At 42.7% G+C, this 27,057-nt stretch overlaps 1 protein-coding gene across 3 annotated transcripts in view; it reads right to left on the reverse strand.

Moving 5' to 3' along the window:
• galntl6 (polypeptide N-acetylgalactosaminyltransferase like 6) overlaps positions 1-27,057 on the reverse strand; it is a 1,318,324-nt gene that overhangs the window by 180,962 nt on the left and 1,110,305 nt on the right. For all 3 annotated transcript variants that reach the window (XM_087993690.1, XM_087993684.1, XM_087993693.1), the window contains exon 8: positions 2,883-3,000. In XM_087993690.1, coding sequence (XP_087849816.1) covers positions 2,883-3,000 — 118 coding nt within the window. The remainder of the gene's footprint in view (positions 1-2,882; positions 3,001-27,057) is intronic.

A 27,057-nucleotide genomic window follows, 5' to 3' on the forward strand; every position in this document is an offset into this window, starting at 1 on the left:
ATGAGTGAATTCACGGCCTTTCATTATCACAGTCGGTGACCTACTATTTCATAGCATGATTGAGAGTTCTAGGTGGTTAAAGAGTCCTTGAACAGGAGCTAGGATTTCCAATATTTGTTGCTGTAAAGGATTGTGCAATTTTAAAAGAAATTACAAGTGATCATGACAATATGTATAATATTTATAAGAGATTATAAGAGACATTCACCAAATATCCTCAGACAGCACAACCACTTCTGTCCAGAAGAATAAGGAAAGCAGATATAAGGGTACCCCATCACCTTCAAATTCCCCTCCAATTCCACTATCCTGACTTGGAAATATATCCCCGTTCCTTCACTGTCCCTGGGTCAAACTCCTGGAATTCCATCCCTAATGGCATTGTGGGTCAACCCACGAGTGAGCTGCAGCAGTTCAAGAGGGCAGCTCACTACCACCTTCTCATGGGCAACTAGGTACTGGCAATAAATGCTGGCCCAGCCAGCGACACCAACACCTCACAAATAAATTTTTAAAACTAACTGAAATAAATTAAATGTAGTTAATATTTTTATGAATGAGGATTTTTTTTTAATCAATGTATAGTCTGCAACAGACACTTTGAACTTTACATTCTTTAATCTCAGTATGGCTGCGGTGGTCTGCCCATGGTGGATACTGAGTGAGTTGACATAATAGATATGAGGGCAAAAGTCATGGTAGGTGTATGGGCAATGTTCACTCCTGAAAGGTCAGTGTCTAGTTTTTATACTATGTCTCCTCATCTTAAAATCACCAACCATCAGGGATAATTATGTCTGGACATTAACATTAGAAGGGAGAGTAGGCTGGCTGTATGGGGGCATGAATTGGCACCAATTAGACATGGACAATAGAGGTGTGAGGGTCCAGACTAGAGTGGTGCTGGAAAAGCACAGCAGGTCAAGCAGCATCTGAGGAGCAGGAAAATTGACATTTCAGGCAAAAGCCCTTCATCAGAACTGAATAGAGGTGTACAGAGGAGAGCAAAGTTGGGCTTAATAGGTTGGAGCAGATTGGAGGAGTGGATGGAATAGCATAGGTTGCCATTGAGTGTATAAGGGATTGTGCAGGTTGGAAGATGATATATAGGATAGAATAGAGTGTATGATGAGATATGGATGTGTGGGAAGGCATGATAGGGTATATGGAGTGTGACAGCATTGACAGGGGCAGGGGTGAAAGTAAGAGAATGTGATGTGTCAAGACTGGAGAGATGCTTTATTTTTCATCCTTTAATTTTAAATTTGGACACTGTGCCAGAACCCTGAAGAAGGCCTTCTACCCTGCCTGCTTCCCCGCCCGGCATTCTTTGTAGTTTTTCTGAGGTCACGTAAGCCTATTCCCAGCACCTTATCATCTGTTAATGGAAACCCCAACTTCTAGAGCACTTTCTCCCAAAGTGGTTTTATGAAGATGGAAAATGTGCTACCTGCTTGGCTTTGACTAAGAATAAATTGAAAGACAAAGTCAACATGACTTGCCTGAAACACAAACAAAAATAGCTGGAAAAATTCAGCAGATCTAGCTGCAAGTGTAGAGAGAGAAAACAGAGTTAAAGTTTCGGGTCCAGTGACCCTTCTTCACCAGGAAGGTTGAAATGTATGCTGAAGAAGGAATGGGGATGGGATGGATCAAACAATAGGTGGAGATCGAGCCCAGAGATAGAAATAACAGTTGGGCAGACAAAGGAATGGGTGAAGATGAACCTGGGAGAATGAATGGGGTCCATTGGCGGCTGACGATTGATTGGTTGTGGTGGCAGCCCATGAGATGATGATAAGGCCTGGCGTGTGGGGGTTGGGGTGAGGACATGGGAAAAGGTGCTCAGACCCTAAAATTATTGAACTCGATATTGAGTCTGGAGGACTGCAGGGTTCCCAAGCAGAAAATGAGGTGTCATTCTTCCAGCTTGTGCTGACCTTCGCTGGCAGGGATCAAAGTGACAGGCAACTGGAAGCTCAGCGTCTTTTTTGTGGATAGAATGTATTGTTCTACAAAGTGGTCACATAATCTGTGTTTCATCTCCTCAATGGAGAGGTGACGACATTGTGAGCAGTGAATACAACAAATTTGCTACTGCTGGTTATGTATTTGAATGATGTTTTTAGACACAGAGTTTGAATATAGAAATCTAATGCAGTGATATTGAATCTTTTAGGTACTTGCCCATTATAATTGTGTGGGCCACAGACTGATTGTGACTAACAAAGGTTATGTCAGTCATACCTGCCAAGTGTAGAGCTGATGGAGCTGCACAATGAAAAGATGCAGATACTTCTATTCCCTGCAATGATCTCCTGCCCATGCTCCCACTTTCCACCTGCTGTTAAACTCACTCACTCTAAAACTTTGCTCCCCATAGCTGAAGTGTACAGGATCCCAAACCCATTTCCTTGTTGACCTACATTTCCTCTTGGTGCAAAATGCTTCAAACTCAATATACCATGTTCACATTCTGCTGTGGATTCACCTCCCCCCATCTTTACAGTCTTCACTGCTCCCCCTCAAAAGGTTGCCTAGGGAACACACTTCCTTGAGTGAGGTTGATAGAATATTGTTGAATAAGGGTATCAAGGGCTTAGACAGAAAGCAAGTAAATAGAATTGAGAGGTAGTTCATACATTTTCCAGTTGGAGGGTGAAACAGATTAGAGGGGCTGAATGGCCCATTCCTGCTCCTTATGAAGAAAATCAGTCAGAGGCTGAAATCTTTTTTGTATGTGAATGAGCAACAACGAAAGAACAAAATGGTGGGCTGAAGAGGAGATCTATAAATAAACCATTTTTTCAAAGTCAATGATGTAAAATGTGCAGTACTGTGGTTAAAGTTGGCAGTACAAATGTCCTGCAGGGCTAACTTACCTTGAATGATATCTCATACTGTTCGCCTCCCCAGATTTCCAGTCCTGAATCATAGCCACCCAATTCCCAGAACCACCGCTGATCAACAGCAAACAAGCCACCTGCCATGACAGGAGATCTGAAAGATAAAACAAAACTAAATACTGTGTATTATTGCTTCCATTTAGAGTTTATTGAGGATCACGCAACAGAAAATCATTGAAGTAACAGGGTGAAAAACCCACAATCACAGAATTGTTACAATGCCCGTTGGAGGCCATTTGGCCCATTGCATCTTGGCCCATGGGCTCTTCAAATGTGCATCATTACCTCGTGCCAATCCCCTGCTTTTTCATCGTACCCTTGCCCATTTTTTCCATGCAAATAATTGTCCCATATCCCTTTGACTGTCACAGTTGAACCTGCCTCCACCCCATTTCCAGGCAGCGTATTCCACATCCTAACTACTCGCTGAGTGAAAAAGTTTCATTCTCACACCTTGTTTGCTCATTTTCCTCAGAGGGTTGGGAGTCTTTAGAATTCGCTGCATCAAAAACCTGTGGATGCAGAATCTTTAAGTATTTGTCAGACAGTGCTACATCAATTTTTACCGAGGAGATGAAAGATTATCAGGAATATGCAGGAACATAGAGTCGAGGGTTAAAATCGGATCAGCCATGATCATACTGAATGGCAGATCAGGCTTAGCGGACTAAGTGGCCTATCCTTGTTCCCTGTTTATATGTTTGGATGCTCCTTTGGCAAATCACTTTAAATCTATGTCCTGTCATTCTCATTTCTTTTACAGGTGAGAACTGTTTCTCCTTACCTACTCTAATTAGCCCTCTCAACATATCAAGTGCTGGTTTGTCAACTATAAAACATTAGTTGTGAATAAAAGAGTGTAATGAGTAAAACAGTAGTCTGGACATGGATGTAGGAATTTAATATGGAAACATAGAAAATAGGAACAGGAGAAGGCCATTCGGCCCTTCGAGCCTGCTCCACCCTTCAATCCGATCATGGTTAATCATGCAATCTCAGTATCTTGTTCCCGCTTGGTACCCATACCCCTTGATCCCTTTAGCCACAAAGGTCATGTCCAGCTCCCCCTTGAATATATCTAATAAACTGCCCTAACAGCTTTTTTTGGGGAAACTTCCTTAGTTCTGGACTTGTCCAACATCAGGAATATTCTCCTCACGTCTAGCCTGTCCAATCCCATCAGGATGTTATATGTTTCTATGAGATTGCCCCGTCATTTGTCTAAATTCCAGCGAATACAATTTCTCATGTGTCAGTCCTGCCATCCCAGGAATCAGTCTGGTGAACTTTCGCTGGACTTGCTCAATCGCGAGAATGTCAAAAGATATATATTTGTAGGGATTTAGATGGTGCATTACTCTTGGGGTGAGATACATTCATCTTGAAGTCAATACAGTGTAGGTTTACTGAAGTTATACCTATGCTCTATAGGTTAAACTACAAGGTGAGATGAATTCCCTGGAATTTAGAAGCTGAGGGCATGGATTCCATTCAAGTTTTCAAAATAAATAGTGAAACAGATAGAGCAGATTGAGAGAAATTAGAGCAGAAATTGTGGAAATATGGAGTCAGCCTACTCTTGCTTTTAATTGTAATTTGAATATGTAATTATTCGTGCTGGTTGTTGAATTTAAGACAAAGGGGCAGAGTATTTAATAGAGATAAGCTGTCCAACACTGATCTTTGGAAATGAGATAACCTTCACAAAGCCCATGGGAAATCACTAACTGGTCTCTTTGTGGAGCTCGTTGAACTGAGTTCCCTTGGTAATAATGGCCTGGCCAACTGGAACTCATCACCTGAGCCAATTTTAACCTAACTTAATTTCTAATATTTCTTTCAGACATTAAAAAGAAGAAAGTAAGACTTAATAGTGCCAATAGAGACAATTCCCAAGTGAATTTTCCCAATGGAAAATTACAGGCCAATTAGCCTAACCTCAGCTAAGGTTAGATTTTGGAGTTGAGCGTGTAGTGTTGGAAATGCACCAGGCAGGTCAGGCAGCATCCGAGGAGCAGGAAAATCAATGTTTCAGGCATAAGCCCTTCATTTTGGAGTCCATTGTGAGGACTGAGATTTCTAAATACTTGGAAGTGTGGGGCAAAGTCAGCATGGTTTCATCAAGGGAGGTCATGCCTGACAAATCTGCCAGAATTGCTTGAGGAAGTAACGAGCAGTTTAGACCAAGTACAGCCAATGAATGTTATCTATCTGGATTTCAGGAAGACCTTCGACACTGTGTCACACAGGAGGCTGCTAAGTAAGATAAGGGCCCATGGTGTTAGGGGCAAGGTGCTAGCATGGATAGAAGATTGGCTGTCTGGTAGAAAGCAGAGAGTGGGGACAAAAAGGGTCTTTTTCAGGATGGCAGCCAGTTACAAGTGGTCCTCCGCAAAGCTCTGTGTTGGAACTACAACTTTGTATATTAATGATCAAGATGAAGGAACTGAGGTCAATCTGGCTAAGTTTGCAGATGATACAAAGATAGATAGAGGGACAGGTAGGACAAGGTGGCTGGGAGGCTACAAAAAGATTTGGACAGGTTAGGAGAGTGGACAAAGAAGTGGCAGATGGAGTACAACGTGGGAAAGTGTGAGGTCATGCACTTTGGTTGGAAGAATAGAGACATGGACTATTTTTAAATAGAGAAAAAATTCAGAAGTCTCAAATGCAAAGAAACATGGGAGTTCCATTCCAGGATTCCCTCAAGGTAAACTTGCAGGTTGAGTTATAAAGGCAAATGCAATGTTGGCATTTATTTTTGAGAAGACTTGAATATGAAAGCAGTTATGTACTTCTGAGGGTCTTTAAGGCTCTGGTCAGGATACATTTGAAGTATTGCCCGCAGTTTTGGACCTCATTTTTCAGGAAGGATGTACTGGCTCTGCAGCATGTTCAGAGGAGATTCACGAGGATGGTCCCAGGAATGAACAATGTAACATATGCGGAACATTTGAGGACACTGGGTCTATACTTGATGGAATTTAGAAGTATGAAGGGGGATCTAATTGAAACTTACAGAATACCGAATGGCCTGGACAGAGTGGATGAGGGAAGATGTTTCCATTGGTTGGAAGACTAAGACCTGAGTGCACAGCCTTAGAGTAAAGGGAAGATCTTTTAGAAAGGAGATAAGGACAAACTTCTTCTGCCAGAGAGTGGTGAATCTATGGAATTCAATGCCACAGAAGGCTGTGGAGGCCAATCCATGAGTATATTTAAGACAGAGATAGATAGGTTCTTGATTGTAAAGGGGATCAAGGATTATGGGGAGAAAGTGAGAGAATGGGATTGAGAAACATATTAGTCATGATTGAATGGCAGAGCAGACTCGATGGCCTACTTTCTGCTCATATCTCGTATGGTCTAATTAATTACTTTAAGCTTAAATGAAGAATGTAGGAATTGAATTTTTTTTTAACACCTAAAGATCTGAAAGACTTTGAAATATACCTGAAAGAAAGGGCGAAGTATTCTAACATGGAAGATTCTTCACAAGCAGTTTTTTTGTTTATTACTTTCAAAGTCACATTGAATTAGCTGACAAGGCTCCAACAACCAGACACTTATAGAGCTGTCTGCTTACCTCCTAATTACTCCCAGCTCAAAAAACAACAAGTTGTTCATCTTCTCACAGGCAAATGCCAGTGACAGGAATCATTGAGTGATATAGTCATAGAAAGATGCTGTAATCACAGAGAATGTTAGAGAAACTCAGCAGATCTGGCAGCATTATGGAGAGAGAAACAGAGATAATGTTTTGAGTCTGGAATAACCTATTCAGAACTGACTAACTTCAGAAGGGTGCTATTTAGCAGATCTGGAAGACTGCATCTTTGAAAGTGCAGCACACCCTGAGAGTGTGATTCTAGAATTTGTGCTGAAATCATTGGAGCTGGCTGACTGATTCTGAGGCAAGACGGCAATCCACTGGGCTACAGTTCTGAAGGAAGTGTAGATTCATCACCTTCATTATTAATATTTTTATCTTTCCACTACTTCACTCTTTGCCTGCTTTATGCAACTGTGTAAAGTAAAATATAACCAAACTGTCAAGGTTTCAATCAGCATTATAATCATGCACATGAAAATCAACATGACTGATGGATTATTGTATTAAATTCTGAAGAAAAAAACACCTTCAATTTCAGTTCTGTACTGCAAGTCAACACTCATTAGGGGCACCATTACAGAAGAGCATTATTCTATACGGTGTGATGGGCAGTTCCCAGTATCAAGGCTTCTGCATATTGCTGTGTGTCACACTGAGCCTAATAACATAACTGTGTGTGTAGAGCTTTCTGCCTATGTTGGAAAGTCATTTTAAAACTGAAGTTGCAACAGAGAATGTCAATAAACTCATGGTTAGATTGGCACCTCAAGCTCACATTAATGCTTTGTGCATCAAAACACCTCGGAATCTGCTTGTTGCTAATGTGGCTGTACTAGGTAAGTATAAATCACTCAATTTTACAGTTCCATTCCAATAATATTCTTTCTTCAATTAAATATGCATCGAAAGAAACCTATACATGTTCATTAACTCGTCTACTAATAATGGTCCCCAGTAACTGACTGAGGTAGGGGTGTGGCATTGCTAATCAGGGATAATATCACAGCTGCAGAAAGGAAGGTTGTCCAGGAGGATTTGTGTACAGGGTCGGTATGGGTGGAAGTCAGCAACAGGAAAGGAGCAGTCACTTTATTGTGATTTTTCTAAAAATAAACCTCAAATAGCAACAGAGGCACAGAGGAGCAGATTAGGAGGCAGATTTTGGAAAGGTGCAGAAGCAACAGGGTTGTTGTCATGCGTGACTTTAACTTCCCTAATATTGATTGGAACGTCCTTAGTTCAAGTAGTTTGGATGGAGCAGTTTTTGTCAGGTGTGTCCAGGAAAGATTCCTGACTCAATAGGTTGATTAGAGGGGAGGCCATATTGGATTTAATGTTTGGCAATGAACCAGGCCAGGTGTCAGATCTCTCGGTGGGAGAGCATTTTGGTGATAGTGATCACAATTCCCTGACCTTTACTATAGTCATGCAGAGGGATAGGAGCAGATGGTATGGTAAAGTATTTAATTGGGGGAGGGGGAATTACAATGCTATTAGGCAGGAACTGAGGCGCCTAAATTGGGAACAGATGTTCTCAGGGAAATGCACTACAGAAATGTGGAGGTTGTTTAGGAAGCACTTGCTGAAAGAGCTGGATAGGTTTGTCCCCCTGAGGCAAGGAAGGGATGGGAGGGTGAAGGAACCTTGGGTGATAAGGGATGCACAACATCTAAGCTGAAACTTTATTGCTGGAACAGCACAGCAGGTCAGGCAGCATCTAGGGAACAGAAGATTCGACGCTTCGGGCACATGCCCTTCTTCTTGATTCCTGAAGAAGGGCATGTGCCCGAAACGTCGAATCTTCTGTTCCCTAGATGCTGCCTGACCTGCTGTGCTGTTCCAGCAATAAAGTTTCAGCTTTGATCTCCAGCGTCTGCAGACCTCACTTTCTCCATGCACAACATCTAATCAAGAAGAAGAAGGAAGCTTACTTAAGGTTGAGGAGACAAAGATCAGACAGGGCTTTAGAGAGTTACAAGGTAGCCAGGAAGGAACTGAAGAATGGACTTAGGAGAGCTAGAAGGGGGCATGAAAAAGCTTTAGTGGGTAGGATTAAGGTAAACCCTAAGGCATTCTACACTTATGTGAGGAACGAGAGGATGGTCAAAGTGAGGGTACGGCTGATCAAGGATAGTGGAGGGAACTTGTGCCTGGAGTTAGAGGAGGTGGGGAGGTCTTTAATGAATACTTTGCTTCAGAATTCACTACTGAGAGGGACCTTGATGTTTGTTAGGACAATGTGAAACAGACTGAAATGCTAGAACTGGTTGATGTTAAGAAGGAGGATGTGCTTAAAAACGTGAAATTCAAGGGATAAAAAAGTCCCCCGGGCCAGACAGGATATACCCAAGATTGCAACAGGAAGCAAGGGAAGAGTTTGCTGCACCTATGGCAATGATCTTTGCATCTTCACTGTTCACTGGAGTAGTGCCAGATGATTGGAGGATGGCAAATATTATTCCCTTGTTCAAGACAGGGAATAGGGAGGGAATTACAGGCCAGTTAGTCTGATGTCTGTGGTGGGAAAATTATCGAAGAGGATTATGAGAGCCCGCATTTATGATTACTTGGAAAACCATAGTTTGATTAGAGATAGTCAGCATAGCTTTGTGAGGGGCAAGTCATGCCTCAGAAGCCTTATTGAATTATTTGAGAATGTGACAAACACATTGATAAAGGTAGAGCAGTGGATGTGTGTATATGGATTTTAGCAAAGCTAAAGGTTTAGCAAGGATAAGGTTTCCCATGGCAGGCTCATTCAGAAAGTACGGAGGCATGGGATACAGGGATATTTGACTACTCTGTGACCTCTGCTCTTTGTGATTTTTATCAATGATTTGGATGAGGAAGTGGAACGGTGGGTTAGTAAGATTGCTGATGACACGAAGGTTGGTAGAGTTGTGGATAATGTGGAGAGCTATTGTAGGTTGCAAGAGGACATTGACAGAATTCAGAACTGGACTGATAAGTGGCAGATGGAATTCAATTTGGAAAAGTGTAAAGTGATTTATTTTGGAACGTTGAATTTGAATGCAGAATACAGGGTTAAAGGCAGGATTCTTGGCAGTGTGGAGGAACAGAGAGATCTTTAGGTTCCATGTCCATAGATCCCTCAAAGCTGCCACCCAAGTTGATATGGTTGTCAAGAAGTCGTATGGTGTGTTGGCTTTCATTGGCAGGAGGATTGAGTTTAAGGGATGCAAGGTTATGTTGCAGCTGTATAAAGCCCTGGTTAGACCACACTTGGAATAGTGTGTTCAGATTTGGTCGCCTCATTATAGAAAGGATGTGGAAGCTTTAGAGAGAGTGCAGAGGAGATTTACCAGGATGCTACCTGGACTGGAGGACATGTCTTACGAAGAGAGGTTAAGGGAGCTAAGGCTTTTCTCTTTGAAGTGAAGAAGGGTGAGAGGCGACTTGGTGTACAAGATAATGAGAGGCATAGATAGAGTGAATAGTCAGCGACTTTTCCCCAGGGTAGAATTGACTCTTACAAGGGGGCATAATGTTAAGCTGATTGGAGGAAGTTTTAGGGGAGATGTCAGAGGTTGGTTCTTTACTCAGAGAGTGGTGGGTACATGGAGCGCACTGCCAGCAGTGGTATTAGAATCAGATACAATAGGGACATTTAAGCGACTCTTGGATAGGTATATAGATGATAACAAAATGAAGGATATGTAGGTTAATTTGACCTTAAAGCAGGATAAAAGGTCAGCACAACATCGAGGGCTGAAGGCCCTGGACTGTGCTGTACTGTTCTATGTTCTATGTTTTATTTCAGAGAGATTGAAGCACATGCAGAGAGGGAGAGAGAGAAACTGATTAAGTACAAAAATGGTTGCATTAAATAGGTAGGTAGTCACATACTTCACAAATTGTACTGAGCGATTGTTTCCAGTTATCTCTGTTAATTTTCTTTTGAAAATCTGTTTTTTTCACCTTTCCCAGGATTTTAGAATGGACCCAACACCCTGCCTGCATTGAACCCTATCCACTTGACACTCTACCTCATTCACTTAGAATCATAGAATCCCTACAGTGCAGAAAGAAGTCATTCAGCCCACCGGGTCTGCACCGATCCTCCGTAAAACAATCCACTCAGACCTAACCTCCGCCCTCACACCTCCGCCCTCACGCCCCTGCCCCATCACCCCTGCCCCCATCACCTCTTTTCAACCATATTTCGAAACCCTGCATTTACATGGCTAACCCACCTAGCCTACACATCTCTAGACACTATGGGGCAATTTAGCATGGCTAATCCACCTAACGTGCACATCTTTGTGGGACGAAATTGGAGCATTGGCTGAAACTCCCTCACAGGGGGAGTGTGCAAACTCCATACAATCAGTCTGGAGGTTGGGTTTGAATCCAGGTCCCTGGCATTGTGAGGCAGCAGTGCCAATCACCTTGCCACACACTTGAGACCCTTCCCACCTGACATCATATGCCTGCCACCATACTCCCTATCCACTTGGCTCCCTATCAACTTGGCAATCTAAATAATTATTACCCAAACCCCACCTACTCATCTGGCATTGTACCCTCCTGTCAACCTAACTCATACATAATTACCCTTTGACAGGCAGCTGACATGACAGAATATGGCAACTGACTGCTGTGAAGAAGGAGGTGTGGTCTGCCTCCCCACCTCAATGGGACATGTCAGGATGGAGGCATAGCTCCACATTTTCTGATTGAGCCCTGATCGGAATCTACTGTCCGAAATACAGAGCTCTTTTGTGGTGTAGAAAAGAAGGAGCAGAGAGATAATTTGCCACTGCTCAGAAAATCTGCCACAGAAAGCCAATCTCTTAAATCTAAAATCCAAGGCCATAATCTCAGGCCAAACAGTAGGTCATTTAATACGTAAGTGTGGAGCGACGTATTCTCTAAGTGGCTGGTGAATCTTTGGAGTTCTCCACCCCACAGCGCTGGGGAAGTTCAATAATTGGCTTGGTGTCTAATTATGTGCACAGCTCATCTGTGAAATACGTTAGGAACATTTACTACATTAAAGGTGCTATGTTGCTCTGGCCTGGACTGGTTAGTCTCGTGCTTGTTCTACTCCCTCTAGATAAACCAAGAAGAAAGATTTTGAGCCAATGCACATTGACCAGGAATGTAACAGATACAAGCCCTTACCACACTTTTGAGTTAGAATCAACCTTTTTGAAGATAGTTAGGTAAAATTACAATTGGCCAAATTTCACTGTCAAAACAATGGCAAAGCTATTGAAGTGCACAGGATCACAGAATTATTATGGCACAGAAGGAGAGTATTCATCCCACCATGCCTGAATTATTTCTATTCCCTACTGCCAATAGCCTGGCCTTTCCCCATGTCTCCGCACACTGTTACTTTGCAAATTAGTAGCCAATATACTCTTGAATGCCTCCACTGAACTTGCCTCCACCGTGTTTCCAGGCAGTGCATTGTCTACCTTAACTACTCGCTGTGTGAGAAAGTTGTTTCTCGGATCACCTTTGCTTCTTTTCAATTTATGCCTCTTTGTTCTTTTCTATTTTATGAACGGGAATAGCTTCTTCCTATTTACTCTGTCCAGATACTCATAATTGTGAAAACCTCTATGAAATCTCCTCTCAGCATTCTTCTCTCGAGGGACAATAGTCCTGATTTCTTCATCACTGAAGTTTCTCATTCTTGGAACCATTCTTGCAAATAATTTCTGCACTCTCTCTAAAGTACTCACATCTTTTCTATAATATGGCACCCATAACTGTACACAACACCCCAGCTGAGGTCTGACAAATTTTATACAAATTCAACACTACCTCCCCCATCTTGTACTCTGTGCTCTAATTTTCGAGCCAAGAACACTGTTTTATTCACTTCTGTCTGTAGGTGTCCTGTTACCTTCAATAACCTGTGCACACATTCACCAGGTCCCTCTGCTCCTCCAGCCCCTTTAGAGCTGTACTCCTTATTTTATGTTGTCTTTCAACATTTTTCCATCAAATGTGTATCATCTCACAATTCTGAGCATTGGACTTCATCTGCTATCTGTCTTGCCCACTTCACCACTTGTGTTCCACATTGTCCTTTTCACAGTTTAGAATTCTTCCAAGTCTCAGGTCATCCGCAAACTTTGAAACTGTTCCCCTGCACACCAAGATCTAAATCAGTAATATATATTAGTAAAAGCATGACAATATCACCAAACCATTTCCACTGCAATATTAAGGCTGAGAGGGACAGATTTCTGTTCCCTTAGGAATCAAGGGATGTTGGGAAAGACAAGAAATTGGAGGTAGTGTTAGCTGGAATCTTGCAAAAGTATCAGACAGTACAATCTACTGCTGCTCCTATATATCTTATTTTCTTATTTAGCTTGGCCGTAAATGTGTCTATGCTAATCAGTTGAATTCTCCTTAAATTAGCAAGGTTCGCATTCTCACGTCTCACTGGGTAAAGAAGTTTCTGCTGAATATCCTGTTGAATTTATTTCGTGACTCTCTCTATTTTGCTAGTTCGAACTCCTCCCTTGTCTATCAAACTCATTCACTTAACTTTGAAGATTTGCATTAGCTCACCAGTCAACCTTCGCTTTTTCCAACCTTTCCTGATAAGTCCTTTTGATGGATCTGGCTGTTGACTCTTGCTAACCAACAGGTTGATTTATTGGAATACATTTCTGATACAGTGTTAACTGTGACCAAGATCCTTGCATGCCTCCGATAGCTAAGTTCAAATGTGGCCACATCAGTATTTCAAATTAAGCAGAGATTCCCATGTTGATTAAAATAGCAAATTCATGTTAAATGTAGGTAGCAAGGACATCACCAACCAGCATGTCAAGCCTGATCGCTAGCCACACAGTCCACCTTGGTGGTTTGGATAGTCTCCTTGGTGAGACACTGTTTGTTTAATCTTGCTTCATACCCAGCCCAGCTAACGTGACTGAAGAAGGGTGACTGGACTCGAAATGTGAACAATGCTTTCTCTCCATGGATGCCGCCAGATGTGTTGGATTTCTCCAGCAACCTCTATTTTGTTTCAGATCTTCAGCACCTGCAGTTCTTTGTCTTATTTCAGGGTGATAAAATTCTTCCTCTACAACTCACTGTAAAATGAGGACCCCTCCCCCCAACAGGATTTTGATAGCGGGGAATTCAACAATGGTGATACCATTGAACATTACCTCCTCTGACATCATCAATACACAAAAAGTTCCTGTCCCTGAGTGGTGAGTGTTTAATCTGCTAGCAGAACACACTTCACTTTAGCCAAGATACAAAGCATGCAAAAGATGATTGATTCATTCTCTGTCTTACCCAATTATTGTAACATCCTCTGCATTTAATACATCTCTTTAACTCTGTAATCTCATGAAATTTTCCTAATTAATTCCATTAATAACATTGAAATTTCAGTAACTAATTACATTATTAATTCATATCAATGCATTTATAATTCTATGCAATTTTATGATCAAACAGATGATTATCCCAGTAATTATTTTGCAGTGATTTAATAAATTCCCTTCCAATACATCCTACTGTCCACTGAGTAACAGATTATTCATACCTTGGAAGCTACGCAAAGTTTACTTACTTTGCGATGACTATCACATTTGTGGATCCATATTCTTTATTCATGCAGAGGGGAACAGTGGCATAATGATAATGTCACAGGACTAGTAATTCAAAGGTCAGACCTAATACTCCAGCAGCATGAGTCCAAATCCCACTATACCTGGGGGGTATGTAAATGAAAATACTTAATAAATCTGGAATGAAATGCTATGCTCATTTATAGTGCTCATAAAACTACTGGATTGTCATAAAAATCCATCTGGTTTGGTAATGTCATTCAGGTGAGGAAATTCATCAATCTGACCTCCACATCAAAGCAAACTGTGGTTGACTGTTAACCACCTTCTGAAAAGGCCGAGAAAGGCACTCGGTTATATCAAAACTACAGGACAAAAACAAAACACAGACCAGCGCAGGGTTGCAATGGTTCAAGAAGGCAGCTCACCATCATCTTTTCACGAGCAGTTAAGAATTGGCAATAATTGGCAAAACTGAAATCGATAGATTTTTGTTAGGTATGACTGTGAAAGATCACAGCAACACTCATTCCTTACAACCAATAATAGAATATCACACATTCAGAATCTATTTGCTATTGATACTGAATTATTACTTGTCATGAATTCCACTTGTTTAATTCCATACCACAAGAGGTTTCTCTTGAATTCCTTGAAGCATTTATTCATAAGACCATCGATCTTTAGAGTTGAATTATGCTATGTGGCCCTTCAAGCTTGCTCTCCCATTCAATAAGATCATGACTGATCTGGTTGTGGTCTGAACCCCACATTCCTGTCTGCCCCCTGTAGATCTTGACTCCTCCGACTATCAAATATTTGTGATCATCTTACATTTATGGCTTTAAAGTTATGGCCTTTCCAATAAGTGAAAACCCTCTTCATATTCACCGCATCATTCTCATCTGTGCCTTACCTTCTCCTGGACATGGTGACTCTGATGTTCTGCTCCTCTTTGAGTGTCCATTCATCTCCAGTACCAGAGTTACGTTGATGATAAGGGTCGATCATTCACTGTACAACAAAGTTGAACCTCGCCAAGGCTCCTTTTACAGCACCTCACAAATCCTCAACCTCTATCACTAAAAGGCTAAGATCAGTAAATGCATAGGACCACCATCACCTGCAAATTCCCTCCAAGCCACACACCACACTGGCTTAGAAATGTATTCCTGTATTGTCGCTGGGCCAAGATCACTGAACTGCTTCACTCACTATCTCCTTCATCAAAGCAATTAGAGATGAACGATAAATGCTAATCAAAAATCTAAATATGCCCAACTTCAAATTTGAGGTACTTCCACTAGGATGGCTGTACAGTGATCAGTGGAGGAAATATCTCGCTAACTCAGGGACAATGAGACCAATGGGTGACTTGATTGGGCACATCGTGGATTGGGTACTTTCTCAGGTAGGGAGGAGGGGAGAGGTTTTAATGTCTCTGGTGGTGAGCTGACATTGGGTGTAGAAGCAGAACAATTGAGTAAATCCTTTAAATTGAAACAGAGAGGTGTGGGGAATCTGGAATTCACTCTCCAAAAATCTGTTGAGTGGTCAGTTGAAAATTTCAAAACTGAAATCAATAGTTTTTTGTTTGGTAAGACTGTGAAAGATGACAGAAGCAAGGCAGATGGATGAATTTAGATGCAAGATGTAATTGAATAGTGGAATAGCTTGAAGGGGCTGAATGGCCTTCATCTTCCAATTTTCAACTAAGGGACCTATGAAGTTTTGATTTCTCTGTAGGGTTTGCCATGCCAGAAGCGCATAAAATGAAGAAAGAGGGCAAATCTGGCAGCCATGAGCCACATGGTTCCATGCTGTGCTTGGCTACCAGGAGACCACAAATGATAGGTTGCTGTGAAATAGACGCCTAAACAGCTAGTTTTACAACCCTCACCAATATGTAGCCTCCTTAGGAAGGAGGAACATAAAGCAGCAGGTGGAAAGGTTTTCAAGGTTTTTGGATCCTCAGGCTTAAATCTAGCGAACTGGGGAATAGGGGGTTAGAGATCTTGAGGGAACAATTGAAGAGGTGGGAGTGAAAAAGAAAGAAGGGCTGAGGATCAAACTGGCAGGTGAGAAGTATGTGCAAACTGGGCAGGAGAAGGTAAGGTAATGTGGGTGCATTAAAATTGAATCTTCCATCTTTGCCAACCCAACTGTAGTAATAGTGAGAACAAGGCCTTGGTATCTTTTCTCCTCTGGTAGTCTGGGGCTTTCTTGTAGTTAGAAGGATGAACAAAAATTAAACTTCAGCAGACTTATCATGGGTAACAAGTCAAGGTTCAAACCACCTAAGTCACTATTCATACATTACATTCTGCTCATGGAAAAAAAAGAGTAGAAGACATGCCTGCCACTTTAACACACCAACGTGTTCCCTGGCCAACATCTCTGTCTCAGGCTTGCTGCAGGGCTCCAGTGAAGCTCAGCACAAGCTGAAAGAACAGCACCTCACTTTCTGCTTGGGAACGCTCAATGTCGAATTCAATAATTTTAGGTCCTGAGCACCATCTCCCATGTCCTTACCCCAAACCCCACACACCAGGCCTTGTCATCACATGGTCTGCTACCACACACAACCCAGCCGCTAACAGTGCCATTAGTGGCTATTCATTGTCCAGGCTGACCTTAACCCATTCCTTTGTCTGTTCAACTGTTTCTCTGTCTCTCTCTGGGCTCCAACTCCACCATAGTTTACTCCTTCCCCCATCCCGTATTGAGCATATGTGCCAATCTTTTCCAGTTACAATCAATTCTGAAAGAGGTCACTGGAACCGAAATGTTTCTTCAGCTTTGTCTCTACAGATGCTGCCGGACCTGCTGAGTTTTTCCAGAGATTTCTGTTTTCGATTGTGAATAGAAAACATGATTGTCTCCAATTACAACTTCCAAACAACCCCACGCACTGCTCAATGCTCCACTTTGTGTTATATCTCGGTGTGGTGGAGCTCCATCTTTGCTCGGATTTAATCTGTTCGTACCCATTACCTTATGCAATGCTAAGGACATTGCAAAGTGTTCTACAATCGGGGAAGCACCTAAAATGAAGTGTGGCTACAGCTGTAAGTGACATTATAAAAATGAAAGACTTCCCATCCATTCGTAATGCTGTGTGAGCATGGACTTGATGAGCTTTTCTCTGTGCCATAATTACTTTATGGTTCTATTGACCACAAGAAGAAAGACAAGAATAGTGTTAATGAAAAGTGTAGATTCAGAAACGAAAGAAGAATTTAATTTAAGAAAAGAGGCTTAAGCCCAAAGATTCCAGCTGCAGCACTACGTGAATGGAAATGCAGAGAAAGCAGAGAAAACCTGCATTTATATAGTGCCTCTATTGAGTTCAAGATATCCAAAAATCCTTTAAATCCACAACAGGTTTTTGAAGGACACCTATTATTGCGATAGTGTTATTAAAATTTGCATAGCCAGGTTCAACACAAAGCACTGAGATGAGTAATCAGATAATCTGTTTAAATGATGTTGCAGAAGGATTAATTATTGGCCAGGACTCCAGGGAGAAATAATTTGCTCTTCAACATGACCAGCATTCTATTAGAATGGTCAATAAGTATCCACTGTTAAAGAGTGAGCAGCATCTAGCAGTCTAATGCTCTTCTGTGTAGGTTAGGTAGATTAACCTTGGGAATTGCAGGGTTACAGGGCTAGGGATGCTCTTCAGAGGATCGGTGTGGACTGAATGGCCTGCTTCCACACTGTTAGGGATTCTATGATTTTAAATATTTCCTGGTAACTCAAGACTAAGAATGTGCATTTTTAGCTAGTGTGTTTCAAACTGCCAGGACATTACCAAGTGCTTTTACAACCAAAGGAATACCTTCATTACTGTTTCAATTAAGAAAATGAGCTGGTGTAAATTGTGCACAGTAAGATCCCATACACAACAGCATTAAAATGAACAGAAAATTGGCTTTATGCAATGGTAAACAGAGAATGCTAGAGAACCACTCAGCAGCTCAAGCAGCACCTGCAGAGAGAGTGAGAGAAACCGCATTAATATTTCATGCTACCATCAGTCCAGATATTTTACATTTTCAATATCCACAGCTTTCTGACTTTGCGATTGGCTTTATGTGTTGGTTGGGAGATAAGTATCGCCAGGACAATGAGATAATCTTTCCCAAATCTTCATTGAAACTGTGATTTCAGGATATATGTCATTTGCAAGAGGGAGCTCTTGGTTCAATAGCTATGCCTAAAAGACAGCACTTCCAACAGTGTTACTGTAGTACTCTGTCCCTGAATTAACAGCAGTACTGCCCTTCTGAATGTATGGTGCATCCTCAGTAACATCACTCCAAAAATGCAGTCTTCCCAGGTAATGACCTACAAATATATGAAGTGCTCTTCCCATACTGTCTCCCTCAGTACAAAATTCCCTCCATACAGCCCTTGTTAGTGCACTTCTCCCTCAGTTCCATCTCTCTGATAGTGCAGTGCTCTCTCAGTATTATCCCTTTGATATTGCACTGCTGTCCAGCAATAGTGCAGTGCTTCCTCAGTACAGCTCCTGTGATTGTGCAGTGCTGCCCATACGATAGCACAGTGCTCTCTCAGTACTGAACCTGCAATAATGCAATGTTCCCTCAGTATCGCCCCTGCTACATTGCAGTGCTCCCTCAACACTGCCCCTGTGATAATGCATTGCTCCCTCTGAATTGTTCTTCTGCAAAAATGCAGTGCTCCTCAAGCTGTTTCAAGGTTCTTTTGCAGAGTGGAACCAAGCAGCACCGGCAATCTAGTGACATAGTCACGTTCCCTTCGAAAGTCTCAACGTACAATCTTCAGCTGATAGCTTTGACGAAGTCATGGCCAACAGACAGAAGTATTACCGGCTTCTTTCCATCAGTTGCTGTACAAAACTTGTGCATTTGATATTTCTTTTTCCAGATCAGCGTAGAACTGATGGGCCAAATTGCATTTTTTTTCTCAGCTTCTGTTTAAATAACACATGAAGCGAGGCACAGAGCTGGTGATGCACTATTACAGGGGAACAATGCTGAGGCAGCACAGCACTATCTCAGGGCAGAACTGAGGGAGTATTGCAGTATTATAGGAGGGGTTACACTGAGGGAGCACCACACAATTGCAGGGGTAGTACTGAGGGAGCACAGCACGATCCTTGCAGCAGTACTGAGGGAGTATTACATTATCACAGAGACAGTACAGAAGCAGCTCTGCAATATCACAGTTGTCTCTGTGATAGCATACTTCTGCCTCAGTACTGTCCTTGCCATAGTGCAGTTCCCGCTCAGTACAGTCCCTGTGATAATGCAGTGCTCCCTCCGTATTCCCTCTGTGATAATGCAGTGCTCCCTCAGTATTCCCCCTGTGATAATGCAGTACTCCCTATGATAATGCAGTGCTCCCTCAGTATTGCTCCCTGTGATAATGCAGTGCTCCATCAGTATTGCTCTCTGTGATAATGCAGTGCTCCCTCAGTATTGCTCTGTGATAATGCAGTGCTCCCTCAGTATTGCTCCCTGTGATAATGCAGTGCTCCCTCCGTATTCCCCCTGTGATAATGCAGTGCTCCCTCAGTATTCCCCCTGTGATAATGCAGTGCTCCATCAGTATTCCCCCTGTGGTAATGCAGTGCTCCCTCAGTATTGCTCCCTGTGATAATGCAGTGCTCTCTCAGTATTGCTCTCTGTGATAATGCAGTGCTCTCTCAGTATTGCTCCCTGTGATAATGCAGTGCTCCCTCTGTATTCCCCCTGTGATAATGCAGTGCTCCATCAGTATTGCTCCCTGTGATAATGCAGTGCTCCCTAAGTATTGCTCCTTGTGATAATGCCGTGCTCCCTCAATATTGCTCCCTGTGATAATGCAGTGCTCCCTCAGTATTCCCCCTGTGATAATGCAGTGCTCCCTCAGTATTGCTCTCTGTGATAATGCAGTGCCCCCTGTGATAATGCAGTGCTCCATCAGTATTGCTCCCTGTGATAATGCAGTGCTCCCTAAGTATTGCTCCCTGTGATAATGCAGTGCTCCCTCAGTATTGCTCTCTGTGATAATGCAGTGCCCCCTGTGATAATGCAGTGCTCCCTCAGTATTCCCCCTGTGATAATGCAGTGCTCCCTCAGTATTGCTCTCTGTGATAATGCAGTGCCCCCTATGATAATGCAGTGCTCCCTCAGTGTTGCTCCCTGTGATAATGCAGTGCTCCCTCAGTATTGCTCCCTGTGATAATGCTGTGCTCCCTCAGTACTGCCCCAGTGACAGTGCAGTGCTCCCTCAGTATTGCCCCTATGATACTGCAGTGCTCCTTCAATATTGCTCCCTGTGATAATGCAGTGGTCCCTGTGGTAATGCAGTGCTCCCTTAGTACTGAGCACACGATAATGCAGTGCTCCCTCATTACTGCCCCTATGATAGTGCAGTGCTCCCTCAGTATTGCAACTGAGAATATACAGCGCTCCCTCAGTATTGCCCCTGCAATTTTACAGGGCTCCCCGAGTATTGTCCCTATGAATATGCAATGCTCACTCAGTCCTGTCTTACAATAACACAGTGCTTTCTCAGTACTGTCCCTGAGATAATACAATGCTCCCTCAGTACTGTCTCTGATAATACAGTGCTCACTCAGTAATGTCCCTGTGATACTGTATCAATCCCTGAGTTCTGCCCTGAGATCCTGCTGTGCTACTTCACCATTGTTCACCTGTAACAGTACAGCGCCTGCTCTGTGCCTTGCCTTGTGTGTCACTGAAGCAAAAGCTGAGAAAAGAAAGCCATTTGACCCATTGGTTCTGTGTTGAAAAAGAAATACTAAATGCACAACTTTTGTTTAGTAACTGATGGAAATAAGCAAGTAAAAGTTCTGCCTGTTGGGGCTTGACTCGGTCAAAGTTATCAGCTGAAGATTGTACTTTGAGAGTTTGGAAAGGAACATGACTAGGTCACTGGTTTGCCAGAGCTGCTTGGTTCCGTTTGCAAGAGGGAGACAGAATCTAGAAGCAACTTGAAGGGCTGTGAAGATACCGAACTTATTGCTGTGACAAGTATTCAAGCTGACAGCGACCATACCCTGGGCTGAGTGAGTGCGACAGGCAGCTAATGATTTGGCCTCCGCTCTATTACTCCAGCTGGGGAATAAGTATTCGAATCAACCCCTTGATCAGCCCATTATTGCATCTGCCATCGTCAGCCACATCAGAACTGGGAGGTGGATGGTTTTGGGTTGAAGTGAAAGGAGGTAATTATAATATTTCATTTACTGCAAATCATAGGGAGATTAATACGGAGGACCACAGACAATTACTTGGTGGCAACAGAAGGATTCAAATCCTCATCAGTTTGTATCCAACACCACCCAGTGGGTGGGAGGTCAGAGAATTGGAGCTGGGCAGTGATCTCCACTAAACTATGTAATTAGGTTGCAGAAAGACGGCAAACAAGATGAGGAGTGGGGCCAGCTGTGAATGCCAAAAGCAATTTGCTGCTCTGTAATAGACTGCAGCCTATTTATTGCAGCGTTGTATTGTACAATGTTACTCAATTACCAGACCTAATTGAAAGGTGAGCACTTAACTGTAATGAAATTAGACTTTCGTGCGTATTACAAGAGCAATACCAGTGCCTTCTTGTAAAGGTCCACGAGACACATTGCTCTTGTTCTCGCTTCCTATCCTGTGTCTGTTCATAGCAGCTGCACATTCTGCATTCTGCTCATTGCATGATATCTGTACACTGTTAGTGTCCTTAGCTTAATATTACATGCACAAATAGAATCACGCATACACACACACATACTCGCCCACAAACACAAACACACACACATACTTACACATACACACACAAACAGATATATACACACACATAGACACACTCACACACATATACACATATGCATAAAAGCACACAGATAGACATACACACAAGCACACATTCACGGACACATACATACACACATACGTAGACAGATATATACACACACAGACATATATTCATTCATATACACACATACGCATACACACATGACAGTGTCATCTCTATTAACTACAATTTACAAAAAAAACTAGTGAGACACTATTTGGGAGTATAAACAAACACCAGAACGCAAAGAAGTATATGTTATTTTTGTATGTGTTTATATTTTTACATTTGATGTAAACGTACACGTGAGGGGTGTGTGTGTGTTCATAAGTTTGTGTGTGTTCAGGTGATGTGTGTTTGATGTGTGTCTGTTATGTGATAGATGTATAGTACACTTATGTGTGGAATCACACAACAGACTACCCATACAGAAAAACCAGAAACTTTTTTGAGCCTGTTCCTTTGGCTTTGCAATCCCCTATGCCCCTCAATTACACCTCAAGCCTAGAAATCTAAAAAAAGACAAATAATTGTCGTGCAGTGGACAAGAGTGACAGTTCCCTGGAATGAAATGTTTTCTCTCCAGCAGCATCAGTCACAGCGGAGGGCTGTGCAGGTTTCACTTTGCTTGCAATAATTGGGGAAGTGGCTTTTCTGCTTATCTGAGTGCAGATTCCTAAAGACAGCACTGCAGTCTATGTAAGTCTACTTAATGTCCCCAAACAGTACTCAAACTGCAATGTCAATAAACTACAGAGGACTACGCTGACTCTCAAATGTTGGAAAGCCGCAGTGCGTTTCCGTTTTAGCTTCCTTGCAGAAAAAGCAAGATTTTAAAAACAGGTAGGTTGTTTATAGGGGAAGATCTAATATGAATTAATATCTCTGCGACATCCTTCAGCCAGATAGCCACTCTGTATGTTCCTCTGACCTTGACCTATCATGATATCCCTTCACTGCTCACAGCTTTCTTTATTCTTTCACAGGGTGTGGGCATCATTGGCAAGGCCAGCTTTTGCTGCATAGTCCAAATTGCCCTTGAGAAGATAGTTACAAGTCAACTACATTCCTGTAGCTCTTTAGTGAGGATCCTTTATTGGCCAGACCAGGAAAGGATGACAGACTTCTTTCTGAAAGCAGATGAGTGAACTTGGTGGGTCTTTTTTACAACAATCAATGCCAGTTGTTGCCAGTACTGGTGACTGATTTTATTGTTACATATTATGTTGCTGCATTTAAATGTTACCAGCTGCCTTTTTCCTCACTCACTCATGAGATAAGCACATCATGGGCTGGGCCAGCATTTATTGACCATCCCTAGTTACACTTGGGAAGGCGCTGGTGAGCTGCTTTCCTGAACCACTGCAGTCCATTATGCGTAGATAAATTCACAATCACTTAGTGGAATTTTAACTCATGTCCCCAGGGTGTTGAGTGTATTCCTGGACTGCAGGCCAGTGACAATACCAACAATTGCTAGCTGAAACAGGAATGGAAATTGCTGGAAAAACTCAACAGGTTTGGCAGCTTTCTCTGTGGAAAGAAAGCAGAGTTAACGTTTTGGGTCCAGTGCTCTTTCTTCAGAACCACGATCTGATATGTTCTGTCCTCAGCTAGTGACTCCATCCCTCCTCCCTGCTCATCCTCCACAGTCAGATCAGAATGTAGACAATCCTGGTGCTGAGATGATGTCCAACCACCTACTCTCTTGATTGCCACGTCCACCCTTCTGCATCTTTGAGGTTTTTGTTTAGTAGGGCACACTCTCACCCCTGAGTTACAAGGTTCCATGCCCAAACCCTATTCCAGGCTTTGAGTCCAAAAACCAAGGCTCATACTCCAATGCATTACCCAGGAAGGCTGCATTGCTGGAGAAAACCGAGGCCCCATTCTACCTGCCCAGATGAATGTAAAATGTCCCATGACACCATTTGTCAGACGAGAATGATAGCAACTCCAACCCTCTGGAGTTATGCCTAGTGTCCTGGCCCACAGCCCTGCCTTAAACAAAATCGTAATCAACAGCTTATGCAATAACTATCATGTAGCCATGTGTGGGAGTTCACTGAGTGCAAGATTAGCTGCTCCATTTCCTTCTCTTCAAAAGGTACTCTGCTGGTTTTGAAACGTTGGGTGGTTGTGAAAGGCAGTGGATAAATCTCTTTCTTATTTTGCCTCATACTTCCTGCTGCTCAAAAGCCTCATCTGTATTTTACAATTATGTGGTTTGTAAGGCTGTTACATTTTAGGGATATTTCTCTTGGTTTATAACTGAGAGTCTAAGTTGGGCTGGATAGGCTCAAACTTCTTCAACCGGCATGAAGGAAGTTGAGGGGTTACGTTATAGAGGTTTATAAAATCATGAGGGGCATAGATAAGCAAAGGTGGGGAAGGTGAGAGGAGAAAGATTTAGAAAGGATCTAAGGGGCAGGTCTGTACACAGTGAGTGGTTCATGTGTGGAATGAATTGCCAGAGAAAGTGGTAGATGTGGGTACAGTTATAATATTTAGCATTTGGTTAAGTACATGAATAGAAAAGGTTCAGAGGGATATGGGCCAAATGCAGGCAAGTGGGATAAGTTTAGTTTGGGAACATAGTTGGGGTAGACTTGTTGGACTGAAGGGTCTGTTGCTGTGCTGTATGACTGTACGACTCCGGAAGCTTCCTGGATGGCTTGATAGTTAGACTTGGATCGTTTTAGTGAGAAGAATGTGGTGTCAAACCCCTATATCCAGCACATTAGTCTAAGCCTTCTGACAAACTAGTCCAGTGACATGAGCACAACATGACCATCTCTGCTTTGAAATAGAGTCACATTGTATTTGAAGCATAAACCTATTGCACAGGTGCTGCCTGGCCTGCTGTGTTTATTGTTTTATATTTAGATTTGTGACAGCAATGGTTTCCCTGGGATGGACCGCACTTCGATGGGTCGATGCAGATCTAGTGGGTCAAATGGCCTCTTTCTGCACTGTAGGGATTCTCTGATGTCACTTTTATTATCACCTTGACTACAAATTGGCTGCTGTGACCACAATTCAGTTTGTTTTGAAGCATGTTGGGGGACCCTGTGGTCATGAATGGGGCTATAGCAAGACAAATGTTTCTTTGTGGCCCTGTACTGATATACATTTGGTTCATAATGTTCACAGAATCATTAAGCACAGAAAGAATGGCCATAAGTTCTACCCCATCCCATGTTTTGTCCCGATAACTCTAATCAATCTTTCTCCGTGAAGCATTTATCCAAATTCACTTCCAAAATCTGTTTCAATCTACAGCGGGTTCATCAGGCAGCTGCATATTTGACAAGGCCAGAAGATCCAGAGGAATCAACACAGGTGAGAACAAGCTCCAGCTAATCACTGGGAAACCCACCACAGAAATGGGCAGACATGGCCTTTCCTTGAGAAAATTGGCGGGAGAATCTAACCATGGAGGTTCCATCCCAGGGTTCCTGCTTCCTGACTCACGAGTGCAGGTCTGTCCACTCAGGCCTGATCAGATGGCACTGTGAAGGTACAAGAGCAAGGATCTTTGATACTGCAGCAGTTCGCATGTCACATCCCTGGGGAACCAGGGGCCATGTTGGATTAGTCTCTCAGTCCTAGTTCACAAGGTCTGAGACTTCAGGCCCTATCAAATAGATACGATTGCTAATGATCAACAGCTGGAAAAGCTCAGCAGCTCTGGCAGCATCTGGGGAGAGAAATCAGAGTTAGTGCTTCAGATCAAGAGAACCTTCCTCAGGACCCAAAACGTTAACCCTGATTTCTCTCCACAGATATGCCAGACCTGCTGAGCTTTTCCAGCAATTTCTATTTTTGTTTCTGAATCACAGCATCTGCAGTTCTTTTGTTTTTTAATGATCAATAGCTCCCTGGATTACTGCGGGTCAACTGTTGTGCAGAAAACAAACTTCCAGTGCGAGATGAGACAACACATGTCACATGGCATTGTGATTAGCACTGCTGCATCACAGCACTAGGGACCTAGGTTCGATTCCACCTTCGGGTGACTGTCTGTGTGGAGTTTGCACATTCTCCCCATGTCTGAATGGGTATCTCCTGGGTGCTCAGATTTCCTCCCACAGTTCAAAGATGTGCAAGTTTGATGAATTGGCCATGTCAAATCACCCATAATCTCAGGGATGTGTAGGATAGGTGGATGAACCATGGGAAAATGCAAGGATGGTGTGGATGGTCTTTAGACGATCAGTACAGACTCAATGGGTTAACTGGCCTCTTTCTGTATTGTAGGGAATTTAAATGGAATTTGAAATCTATTTGAATGATCATTATTCAGCTACTACCACAGGCTAGCAAATCAGTTAGTGAAAAGCACAGATTTGATTGAAGTGTGCTTTTTCTCAATGAATCGAAAGAGTGAGCCCAGAGGTCTATAATCACTCTGGATTCAAAGTTGATTCTCTGAAAGCTCTGGAGTCTGACCAGGATTATTTAATAGCCTCTGAGGAAGGGTGATGAGGTGGTTAAACCAGCAGATGGTGCTGTAGGCCTAGTAACACGATTCAGAGGCAGTTTTGAAACAGTCCAATTTCTTCACCTGCCCCTTGAATTCCACCTCCTTGCTTGCCAACTCTCAATGTTTCACTCAGGTCCAAGGCAATGGTTTGCACCCAGTAGAATACACGTTGCAGTTTTAAAGCCCCTGTGAGATTCACATTAAGCTCCCTCTCTTCCGGAAAACATTCCAAATCCTAACTCATGGGAATTCTCTTCCACCATAATCCCTGTAACCCTGGGATAATGGTTTGGTGATATTTTTATTTTAAAATTCTGAGTCTCATGCTCAAATGTCTATTTCCTCCAGCCTCAAAATACTCTGATATTCGATGTTCCCTCAATCTTGGTATCGATATGGTAAATAGACAAGGTCTTTTCCCTGGGGCGGGGGAGTCCCGAACTAGAGGGGATAGGTTGAGGGTGAGAGGGGAAAAAATTAAAAGGGGCCTAAGGGACAATGTTTTCCCGTAGAAGGTGGTGCATGTATGGAATGAGCTGCCAGAGGAAGTGGTAGAGGCTGAATTACAGCATGTAAAAGGCATCTGGATGGGTATATGAATAGGAAGGGTTTAGAGGGATATGGGCCAGGTGC

Source organism: Chiloscyllium plagiosum, unplaced genomic scaffold (assembly GCF_037043375.1).
Source record: "Chiloscyllium plagiosum isolate Xiang-an unplaced genomic scaffold, Cpla_swu_hap1 HiC_scaffold_2, whole genome shotgun sequence".
In the NCBI taxonomy this organism is placed as follows: domain Eukaryota; kingdom Metazoa; phylum Chordata; class Chondrichthyes; order Orectolobiformes; family Hemiscylliidae; genus Chiloscyllium; species Chiloscyllium plagiosum.